Source organism: Clupea harengus, chromosome 4 (assembly GCF_900700415.2).
Source record: "Clupea harengus chromosome 4, Ch_v2.0.2, whole genome shotgun sequence".
Lineage (NCBI taxonomy): Eukaryota > Metazoa > Chordata > Actinopteri > Clupeiformes > Clupeidae > Clupea > Clupea harengus.
This window is the reverse complement of record NC_045155.1, coordinates 6,226,881-6,239,380: the sequence shown is the minus strand read 5'-3', so window position 1 is coordinate 6,239,380 and position 12,500 is coordinate 6,226,881. Positions and strand designations below refer to the sequence as shown.

At 42.5% G+C, this 12,500-nt stretch overlaps 1 protein-coding gene across 1 annotated transcript; it reads right to left on the bottom strand.

The window, feature by feature from the left end:
* Nucleotides 1–929: 929 nt before the first annotated feature.
* On the bottom strand, nucleotides 930–4,584 carry mafba (v-maf avian musculoaponeurotic fibrosarcoma oncogene homolog Ba). The gene is given in 2 exon segments (XM_012832154.2): nucleotides 930–4,056; nucleotides 4,058–4,584. Coding segments are annotated over 2 exon segments (1,158 nt in total). The 5' UTR covers nucleotides 4,132–4,584; the 3' UTR covers nucleotides 930–2,972.
* Nucleotides 4,585–12,500: the final 7,916 nt, after the last annotated feature.

Genomic DNA, 12,500 nt, shown 5'->3' with positions numbered 1-12,500 from the left:
GAGTTGAGATTTGATTGCTGTGCATTTTTTCCTGATTGACTGTGGTGTCTTTTTAAATGTGCCTACATAACCGTTCGACCCTGGACTAAATAAGGAAGCTGGCCAACAATTCTGTGTGTTCTCTCTGTATCTGCTCAAGCCTCGACACTCTGCTAGGAACATGGGTACGGGAGACTAGGAGGGTTTACAAGCTGCGTTGGCAGCCGTGCCAGCCCCTGTGATATCCTGGCAGGCCACAGATTTCACACTCAGACGCCCCCACACACATACATACTTGTTCTAACATCCGGTAATTAAGGGGTTAATTGCCATTCTAGCAAAGTCTGGCGCACACCGCAGCAAGGTCAAATATCTCCTTTTACCGATTGCACGTGCAAGTTGGATTTCTGCAAAAGTCAGCACGTAAATGTAGCTTGCGTCTCCGACGTTGACTGCAAATCCAGGACTTTTTACCTACACGTGTGTTGGCTGCATGCAAAAAAAATGCATGGTCTTAATTGTGGGCCGTGGCTTACTTTAGAAATAGACCGTTCATGTGAGCACCCAAGGGAATTATGTCACAGCAATGTTATCCTTAAAGTTCTGTGAATAAGTAAGTAGCCTACACATGTTAATACTGTTCAACAACATCTGGGTAATCTACAAGGATCTATGAAGTTGATGATCTGTTTGTACCGCGAGAGGTGCACGTGCACCTGATGGGGCCTAGCAGCGGGACCAGTTCTTCATTTTTGTCACATAATTGTAGAAATCCTCCTTTCAAATTAATATTTGCATTGCATTAATACCTCCTTTTTAACATGCACGTGTGACCTGTTACGGCATTCCAGGGAAAAGCGCTTTTAAGCGAGCGCATTAACATGTTGCTTAATCTTCAAAACTAGTGATTGATGAATGCAGAGGACGCAAAAACAAAGGAGATCAAATGATGCCATTTCAATGACTTTAATAAGCAAAATAGGAAACCATTTCTTCCAAAAACAACAAAAGTAAGACGAAACAGAAACCAGCCTGAATGGAACTACAACAGTCCAAATTTTAACTTTTTTTTCTCATTTCTATAAACAGGATTGAAAATTGATCCCCTCGCATAATACATGAAATTAAAAAACAAAACAACAACCCGCTGCTGCAGTTTTAAAATTTGATTTCAACACAGTTGAATCAGTAACAAACCAAAGATTGTTAAATGCATGACTTTTCAACAATAAATTTTAAATGCAAGCACCATGCTCGTTCAATATGATCTGACAGTTTGTTAATTTAAATCATTAAAAATAAAAACTTAACTATGCATCTGGCCAGCAGAACCAGAATCTCGAAATAATAATAAAACAAACGAAACATAATAATAACATATGACATACATATCATTTTCATTTTGAGATTTTGCAAAACCTGTATCCCCTTTTTTACTGACCGGCAGAAAAAAATACAGGAAAACATATAACATTGATCATTAAAATGTTCGCATGCGCAGTCTAAATATTAGGTAATTGTACACAACCCCTGATTTGAGTATGCCTTAGACCATGACTGAAAAGCCTATAACAATTTCAGCCTTTTATTTACGCTTGATTAAGCTGACCGAAAAAAAAAGGTTAATCGAGTAGACTACCCGTTGAAAATCCTATTCATGAAGTTGTAAAATTATTATGACCTCTAGGTTTTGTTCGCATTATATAATAGGGATGGATTATGCAATAGATGTCAGACCAGCACTGGAAGCACCTCAGCAGCAGACACGATGCCAAAAGCACCAACCCAACATTAAAAGCCACCTAACATATGTGACAGCAGAGATACCAAAATGGCGAGACAAAGTTCTCAGCTACGCATGGGGATGACCCAAGACTTTAAGCAAGTACTCCTGCACTGCATCGTAGGCCTATTTCAAAGTACGTCCAACGTCATAAAATTGTCAATTGCTTGTTGGTGTAATGCAATTAAGCAATCCATCATTATAGTATGTCTTCCTTTAAGGAGGTCTGCAAAAAACTCAAAATGAAAACTGCCAATACCAAAATCATTATTCAAAAAGTGCACTTAATATACAAAGTTTGTTGACTTTAAATGCAACTGCCAATGCCCATATTTCTGAAAATCGATACCCAAATGAAACAAAACAATAAAAAAGAAGTTGAAACCATCCTCCTAAATGTTGGTGTGCAGTTTGCTGTTGCATGTATTTACAAGCCCAAATAAACCCAAACAATGTTACACTGCACAGGCAGTCATCTTGATATGGTCACCATTTCATTTCTAACGCCCAGAAAACTGCTATGGAGAAGCTCAGATCGACAACATGCTATTTAAGATACACAAGAGAAAGAAAGTACAAAATAGAAATTATTACCATACATGTCCAGCATGCAGGATTAATATTTTAATGCAGATTTTTAATATATATTTATATATAACCAAGCAGGCAATAAACCAATGAGATGTTGCATAAAATGTCCCCCTGTTTCGACTGTTTTAGGTTGCAGGCGGGTAACACCACGTAAAAGTTTGCATATTTTGTTTAGATTCTGTCTGATTTTTATGCCAAGAGAAGCATTCAGGTCCAAAGCAGTTAGTCTTCTCTTAGCACAGCTATTGTTTCATAAGATTTCTATCGGAACAATCGAGGACAAAATCACTGTAAGAACACTCGTCCGACGTCATCCAATACTAACAAGATAAAAGCGGTACTGGTATGAAGAAAGTTTTTTTTTTTCTTTTCTTAGAAAGGAAAAAAGTATTTTCTCTACAAGCAACTAACCTACAAAGATGCTGCACGTCTGATAAACATTCTATCTGGTTCTTTGTATCTCAGTTGCCAAGTGGATGGAGATGATTACATATGCGATTATTATTCTGTTGATTATTCTTCTAACATGAATACAGATGTTGTTATTAGTATAATCATAATCAATAATGTTGATTACTACGATACTTCTTCAGCATCAGCTGACAGACATCAGAATGACTCACATGAAAAACTCTGGCGAGGACGGGTTATCACTCGTGGAGCCAGCCTCACGGAACCCGTTCGCGCCAGTAAGTTTCTCGCACTTCATTTTGTATGCGTCTCTCTCGCGGGCCAGCCGGGTGATTTCTTGTTTGAGTTGCTCCACCTGATTCATGAGATGGGTCTTCTCGTTCTCCAGAACGTGCTTCTGCTGCACGCGCTTGTAACGACACGACTGTGCGTAGCCCCGGTTCTTGAGGGTCCGTCGTTTCTGCTTCAGACGGATGACCTCGTCCTTGCCGAAGCCCCGCAGGTGCCGGTTGAGCTCTCGCACGGACATGGACACCAGCTGGTCGTCGGAGAAGCGGTCATCCACGTTTAGGCCGCCCCCTGCGCCGTGGTGACCCTGCCCGCCATGATGGTGATGATGGTGGCGGTGGTGTAGCTGCTGGTGTGACCCAGGCGAGGTAGGAGAAGGGCTGTCGTCGTCCTGGTCGTGATGATGGTGATGCTGGCTGTGTGCGTGGTTGTGTGGCCCCGGGTGACCCGGCAGGTCATCAGGATGGTGGCCAATTCCTCCGTACTGGTGATGATGGCCGTGGTTGTGGTGGTGATGGCCTCCCCGGTAGCCCTCGTAGCCGCCTTGATGGAGCTGCTGCTGGATGTGCGGCGGTGGTGGGTGCCCGTGGCCCGTACCAATCAGGGCTTCCACTGCGTCCTCCGGTGTCAGGCTCAGCGTCTGTGGATCAATCTGCTGCGAGTAGCCGCCGCTGGGCATCCAGTAGAGCTCCTCCAGGTGGTTCTTCTGTTCCGTTGGACTGAAGCTTGGCGAGGATGGTACCGAGCTGCAAGGCGTGCTGATCGGGGTGGAAGACACCGAACCCTGGGGTTGAAGTCGGTTGCATTGCCGAATGTTGGCGCGTTCGAGTCCCGCTAGGGCCTCCTTCTTCACGTCGAACTTCATCAGATCAAAGTCATTGACATAGTCCATTGCAAGAGGACTGGTCGGCAGCTCTGGGCCCATAGAAAGCTCTGTGCTCATTGTGTCTCTGTTCTGCAGATAGGCGAAAGTGTTTGCCAACGTCGCAAAAATCGACTTTTCTTTTCTCCCCCCTCTCTAGTTTCATGCAATAGTCTCTCGTAGTCCTCCACCGCGACAAAAGCGAATGCTGTGGCATGCAACACCGCTCGGCGGCTTAAAATCACAGAGAGCGAAAAGCAGCAAAACTTTCTGTCTAGTGCACAGCAAACGACAGCGGAATATGCGTCATACAGGCGACTTCGACAGTTCAAATCTGAGAGGAGTGGAGGTAGAAATCAATCTGTCTAGTGCAGAAGTACGGAACCAGGTCCCAAGATAAATTTAAAGCCAAAAAGAATTTTAAAAACTCATAAATTAAATGGAATACCGAGTGCCGTCGATGGGCTCCCGTCCCGTTCGCAGCAGTTTTGAATTGTATGTCCGTATTGCCAAGAAAGCGTTGATCTGAGTGAGTAGGACCAAGGCGTCTGTTTTTCGCATGGAGAGCAACCTTCCAGCTCTGCACCGCAGAGATTTCAGCTCGCTTTCCTTGTTCTCTCACTCCGGAGTATTCAGTGTAGACTACTGTCGATGGAGACTGCTCTTTATTGTAGCTCGGTCTGATGTCACGCCGAAGGATTGGCTACACTCAGAGCTGTTCGCCAATAGGAATCTGGGCTCTGCTAATTAGCATAACGGTTTGGACAGAGAGGGCGGAGAGGAACGGGGCTTTGACAGCTCGGGAGGCAGCTGACACCCAGATGAAACGGGGGTGGCAGTGTGAGAGCGGTCGCGGATGCCTTCAGTCCCTTCGATTCACTTCAGCAAAGCTGGCTACATACCATGCAGCGGCTGCATATGTTTGAGTGTGGTGTGGCTGACGAGGAATCTCTTGTTTTCATTTGGCTCTATGTCATGTTGTTCCCAATTAACAAAATAGCCTACCAGATGCAATGAACCCTACATTGCACGTTTTCATAAGCACACTAAGTCAAATATTACTTCAAAACTGGATACATTTGAAAAAGTATGTAGTCTTGAATATAACTAAATGAGTAGCTTATCCCCTTAAACACTTCAAACCGAAATGTTTCTTATCTTAGACTTCTTCATGTTAACAAATTTGGCTACAATTTCTTGTTGAACATGTAATTACATCGTGATTACTCCATTTTGGCCAACCTGCGTTTGGATGTTAAATCTGTGGACCTACAAATCAATAAATTAGAGAATTTTAAGATTTACAATGTCTACACTATAGGGACAATTAATTCAAATATTAATTTATATAATAGCCCATATCAAAAAGGCACTTGTCTTTACACAGCTGCCCTACAAACAAAGGAGAGGAATATTTTGACCGGGCATATCTGAAATATATGAAATGTCCAGTTTTTATATCCTCGCCTAATGGTCTTAACCTGAAACAGATTCATACGTATGTTTAGCTAAACACACCTGTTTGTCTAGTGAAGGAATTGATTATCCGAGTAGTGTAGACTATAGAATATATGGTCAAACGTTATCTCAACTACATCAAAACACAATACGTTCAATACGTTTAGTGTTTTAGTGAGTATTTGTTCACAATTCGGCCAAATTCTTTGTATGAAGTAACACATGATATCCTACAAACTGCGCAGGGCCCCAGCGCCAAGTGACACAACACCTCAGATAACAGACCAAACGCTGCCTCCATGTGGTCAAAGTTGGCATTACACTAAGGAAAGACCATTGCTTATTGGCATTCTGTTTAGGACATTACAAAATCATACATTTAGATTCATAAGTGAAGATGAGATAATCATGACTTCCTGAAATGAACAAAATTAACAAACCCAAACGAAGAATGTCACCCAAAATGAAATTAATTTAATTTTTGCACTGGAATTAAGTGTAGCCTGCATGAAAGTCAAAGCCCCGGACTAACGAACCGATTAAAGCACCCATAACAAACTTTTATCAGTCAGAAAATAACAGTACTCGTATTTCCAGAATGGCTTTCCATTCCAACCAAAAGAAATCGCCCTTTAATTGAGTTAGTGCATAGTATTGATTGGATCATTGCTCTGTATCTTCTGCATATAAATGCATGAATACAATGCTGTACACAGGCGTATTGATTATTCGGTCTATCGAGAGAGCCGACACGAACCGATGGTCAAAAGCGACCCTTGCATGATTAGATTCTCTATCTTTTCTCTGCAGAAAATTAGTTGATCCGTCACATCAAACTAAAACCTTAAAAAAACATATATTTAAATATGAACATAACACTTGAAACAGGGATGTACCCAAATAATGTTGAAATTATATTAATTTCCCATGATATTAATGGGATCTTGATTTATTAATTTCCCTATCGTCTCAGCAATAACTGTGAAACTGGAACTGATTTTTTTTCTGAGTTAATCTCTATCATATTCTGTTCATGTTGACTTTAACCGAACATCCTCTACTCGTTGTTTTCGTTCCTCTTTCCCCAAACCAATTTCTGTGCCCCTGACGAAGAGAGGCGCGGGATGCCCGTTAATTGTCCTTGGATGAAAATAAACATCGATCTCACTGTTTGGCAAGCAGTTCATCTTTGGCATAAGTCCGCCGTGACTCGCAACGAAGAGAAAGGCAGCTGGCTGCTAAAAGTCAAACATGCTGATATGGAAAGGCTCAAGACTCTCAAAGATTGCGAGACTCAAAAGGTTTTTTTCTGCAACTTGCATGTTACATTTTTAGTGAAAGAACGCAGGAGAAAACTTGATGAAAGTGATTTACGTGATTTATCTTTAAAGCATAAAATGTCATTAACAAGTTAAAATAATAGGTGTTCCTGTCGATCTAAATAAATAAATACATATATATTTATAATAGTATTATTAATATTATTGTTATTATTTGTATTAATTTGTCGGAGAAAATTAATTATAATTTGCTGAAATGTATAAACAATTAACATTTCCATGAGCGCATCAAGTTCTCAACCCGAGGCAGGCAACTCAAGCTCCTTTTGCTGGTGCAAAATTGCTTCAGAATCAAAGCGCAATGATGGTAGTTAATGGTGCTCTAAGAAGCGCTATCCTCAAAGCAGTGAAAGACCTCAGGTATAGCCTACAGAAGACAGCCTCAAACGGCGAGGAGCAAAAGCACATTCGGAAGTCGATTAAGGGATGATAAATCAGCCTAACGCACTGAACAGATCACCACGGCTGAATTCGCCTGGCGCCCGACCGCTTCCCCTTATCATGCGCTTGTACAACCGAGGGCCTGGCGAATGCACGTGTGCTGAGAGGCCGCCCGCCGGCTGTGCCATTAGCATGTAGTAATGCGCTCTAATATACTCAGACCTGTCGTGGATTCTCTCCCATCGGTAATAGCAGCTTGTAATGGAAGGGAGATGTTAAAAAACGTCCCAGTCAGCAGCATATTGGTGGTTAATGATCTATTAAGTGATCCGTGTGCTTATGGACAGCGAAAAAATGTGTTGATGCTTGCTTATTTAGACTAATGAGATTCCCATCCTACGAATTTTAGGAATGAATAACAGAAATAAAATCACCCCTAAAATGTTGCATAGAGCACTTGACAAACTGCTACGAGGTGAGAGCCTACGTGCTGCTCTCTTGTGCTACTCGGGAGTTGGTTGAGCATCCCCACTCCAACCGACCCGAGGCCTTCTTTTGCCGCAGAGACAGGCATGAACACCGCTTCAACTGACTGGACATGGATATATTTCTCTGTTTGGGAGGATTTAGGACACGTCTGAATGACTCCAGTCGCACTGGACACGGTCAGGTGCTCGTTTATCCATGTAGATCTCTGGCGATGGACACATGGCAAACTGAAGGATATCGTGTGCCTTTCAGTGACCACTTCCAACTTTACTCAATTTATTGCTCTTTTCAGCGGATGTGTTTTTGCACCTTGTTCTTACACTAACCGAGGTAATTGGTCATCTAATACTCCTGTTGGTTGGCCTTTGAGGCATAATAATTAACATAAATAATTTCAACCGATCATCCATCAAACTCCTGGGAAAGAGGACAAGGACCGCGCGCGCGCGCGCATGTGTGTGTGTGTGTGTGTGTGTACGCGAAAGTGAGGGGCACATACGCTTTCCAGAGAAGACAAAAACAAATAAAAAACATGGCTTGTGCATCCATGGATAGTATAGCGCTGGGATAAAAAGCTTGTGGTTGGGTTTATGTTTGAGCTGTCTCTACGTTCTTCGTGCTGCTCATACCGGTTGAGTGAAAAATCTAACGGGAAATTGTCGGGTGAAAGGTCTTACATGTTTTATCGGCCATGAAGACTTGTACTTCCAGATATAATCTGATCCTCATTGGCGTGTCACTGGGCAAATTCAGTGACTTACAACTAGAAGTTGTAAATGCCTTTTGGTTTGCATCATATGAAGCATGTCTTTGCGCTTGTGTGTGCGTGTGTGTATGTAAAGTGAGTGAGTCTGTGAGTGCGCGCGTGCGTGCGTGCGTGCGTCAGTTCGTGCACGCAAGCATGAGCACATTCAGTTTACATCTGAAGTTGTTCAGTTCCCGTTGTCTGTATAGGCAAGCAGTGTTCCTAGAATGCCGGAGCAATAATTAAAGGCGTATCGCATACAGGTTAGGGAATTCGGTGTGCTTTAACGCTGACAACCAAATATCAGGTCGTGACTGATTACATGAAATTAACTGGTGTGCAAAGCTAAATATGAATTCAACCTAACTAGCACACACGAGCAATAATTGATCAATCAAACGTTTGTTCATTTAGCAGAACATTGTTATCATTTGATCAATATTTTATAGATGATGGGGTTTCCAAATAATTGATAAATTCCTATACAAACAGTGAATAAATAGCCTATACAGAATATGTGAACTTCTGTTCTACAATTACTGTACCAGTTGATTTCAAGCATTGCGCAAGTGTAGGACTATTGATTAAGAGAATGTTGGCGACTGTTAAATACGTTTTTTGATGTGCACCCTTAGTAGGCTCCCTTGAACAGCCTTCGTGACGTCTTTTTTTTTTTCATACTCACAACAGCACTGCCTCGCTAAATATCTGTTTAAATTATCTTAATACGTGTCACTTCTCTTTGGGATAACCATTAATTTAGAGGTCAGTACTTACCGGCTAACTTATACATTCTTGTTTACTCGAAAAAGATCGATTTACTGGCTGAAACATATATTATTCAAGCAAGGGGCGCGTGTAAACAACTTACCTTTTAAAGAATCTAACAACCACCCGAAAGCAGTAATTGACTTGGAAGTCTTTAAAACGAGGACGAGCAGCAAGATAAGTGCAAATGTACCTCATAAATATGAAAAGAGAAATCGATTGTGTCGAGGACACAGGCATAGTATACCTTAATAAAGACTGGCATTCACGCATGAAGCTCACTCACGCATACTAATGCAGAATAATTTGTTATCACTTATAAATGTAAAGTGAAATAAACTGGACTGCTTGTTGTCGGTAAAGTTAGTCGTGGAGAAATATCAGAGACTTTAATTATAAGCGGGAGCATCATGTGCATTCTTTAGAGTATGGCGCCTCTGGTGGTCAATTTCCCCGCTCCGCACTCTGGAGCACTTACACTCCGGATGCTCCTTAATGCGTTAAAAGCGTGTCTGCCCTTCTGTGATGGTATGTCTGCATGTTCAACCCAAATCCAAACGCTTACTTTCTTTCTAATAGCTGGAAAATCTATAGGAAACTGAAAAAGAAACTTAAAAGAGACAAATCTCTCCGTCTACTCTAACTTTCTTATTTCGTTTTGCTTAATTCATCTTAATGGGCTAAACTTGGGCCAAACGCTCTTGGATTTTCGTAATACGTCCAATCTGTAGGATGTGGCATCCATTTGCCAAAAGATCAGACAGATAATTGTTGTGAGAAAATGTTAAGATAATGTTCAGGCTATGAAAGGGACTGCCTTTCGGCCCATCATGGATTGAATGAGTACAGGGTAAAATAATCATTTGTGGTCTTTCCCGTTCTTCCTTTACCCTGTCACTGGGGTAAACTATGAAGCCACAACTTTCACATAGCCCAAGACCCAACCCAAAGAGACGACCCTCATGAAAAAGGAGCTCTAACCACATTAGCCTTCTTGTGGCAGTCTCTGAACTAACTTTGGTTTTAGCCTGTGATGGCTTTCTTACAAATGAGAGGGATGTTAACCTACAAATTAAAACACACAAACGAACAACTGAGCTCATAAATGTAAACTCACAGACATCATAGAGCAGATGGTGGGTTGTGTACATGGACCAAGAGTATGTGTTGCAGTGGTAATTTGTTTAATGTGTAATTTGATACAGTGGTGCAGAAGATGCTTTCTGCCGTTGCCAGCGCGGGGAGAGTTCTCACTGGGGAGGCACGGGGGAAATGCTTGCACTGTTTTGAATTCATCTCCTGACCTCTCATTTTTTTTGCATCATACAATAGAAAAAATACAGAAGGAAAACTATTATACTGTATATGTTGATGTTAGTCTCTTTCTTTTTCCGTCTCTCTGTGTGTGTGTGTGTGTGTGTGTGTGTGTGTGTGTTTATGTGTTATTTTGTTTTGCAGTAAAAAAAATAAACGAGTAATGATTTGTGTCTAACTATCATTCTTTCTTACACTGAAAGGAGACGGTAGACTTTCTTGCCACATAGACAACAGGCTGCATTTAAGACATTGCAAAACTACTGCAAATGACGCCTGTTTGGAGTCACATGTTACCAGACACGAGCTAATCCACTCCAATGTAATGTAACATTAAAATGTCACCGCTTGTAGCATCCTGTGTATATCACTGGCTGGTCTAATTGTGGGCACATGCTCTGGAACAGCGGAGGGAATATAACATTTCCACTTTGGGCAATCCACTGGAAACAATACATCATCTGTTTTGTTAGAGAAGTTAGAGTTTAGAAGAGAACAAGAAAGCAGTTGGTCTTTTTTTTCATCTCTCATAGGCCCATGAACTCCAGTGAGACTGTCTTGAGTTTTGAGTGTCTGTGGAGGATCCACTATGGAGCACATAAAGCATGGTTATTTGTATCGATCAACCGGTTGATTGAATATTTAGTTGAGAACACATCTATGAAATACACACTCTCTCACACACACACACACACACACACACACACACACACACACACACACACAAACACAAACACAAACACAAACACACACACACACACACACACACACACACACACACACACACACACACACACACACACACACATTGTACACACACCATGCAGTCACAAACACAGATACAGACAACCGGTTGATTGAATATTTAGTTGAGAACACATCTATGAAATATTGGCACAACCCAGCAGAACAACACCGTGAATCATAGCATTGGATAACAAGCAGGGGAGTCTTCCCAGGTGTCCTGGGATGTCATTTTTGAATATGTATTCATCACTGGGACAGAAATGCACGAGGGACAGAGCACACAACACTGACTGGAGACCGGACCAGGAGGAAGAGGATGAGAGGAACTAAAGACTATCAGAGGGAGAGGAGAGGAGGAGAGGAACCAAAGACTATCAGAGGGAGAGGAGGAGAGGAGGAGAGGAACCAAAGACTATCAGAGGGAGAGGAGGAGAGGAGGAGAGGAGGAGAGGAACTGAAGACTATCAGAGGGAGAGGAGGAGAGGAGGAGAGGAACTAAAGACTATCAGAGGGAGAGGAGGAGAGGAGGAGAGGAACTAAAGACTATCAGAGGGAGAGGAGGAGAGGAGGAGAGGATGAGAGGAACTAAAGACTATCAGAGGGAGAGGAGGAGAGGAGGAGAGGAACTAAAGACTATCAGAGGGAGAGGAGGAGAGGAGGAAAGGAGGAGAGGATGAGAGGAACTAAAGACTATCAGAGGAGAGGAGGAGAGGAGGAAAGGAGGAGAGGATGAGAGGAACTAAAGACTATCAGAGGAGAGGAGGAGAGGAACTGAAGACTATCAGAGGGAGAGGAGGAGAGGAGGAAAGGAGGAGAGGATGAGAGGAACTAAAGACTATCAGAGGAGAGGAGGAGAGGAACTGAAGACTATCAGAGGGAGAGGAGGAGAGGAGGAAAGGAGGAGAGGATGAGAGGAACTAAAGACTATCAGAGGAGAGGAGGAGAGGAACTGAAGACTATCAGAGGGAGAGGAGGAGAGGAGGAAAGGAGGAGAGGATGAGAGGAACTAAAGACTATCAGAGGAAGAGGAGGAGAGGAACCAAAGACTATCAGAGGGAGAGGAGGAGAGGAGGAGAGGAGGAGAGGAATTAAAGACTATCAGATGGAGAGGATGAGAGGAACTAAAGACTATCAGAGGGAGAGGAGGAGAGGAGGAGAGGAGGAGAGGATGAGAGGAACTAAAGACTATCAGAGGAAGAGGAGGAGAGGATGAGAGGAATTAAAGACTATCAGAGGGAGAGGATGAGAGGAACTAAAGACTATCAGAGGGAGAGGAGGAGAGGAACCAAAGACTATCAGAGGGAGAGGAGGAGAGGAACCAAAGACTATCAGAGGGAGAGGAGG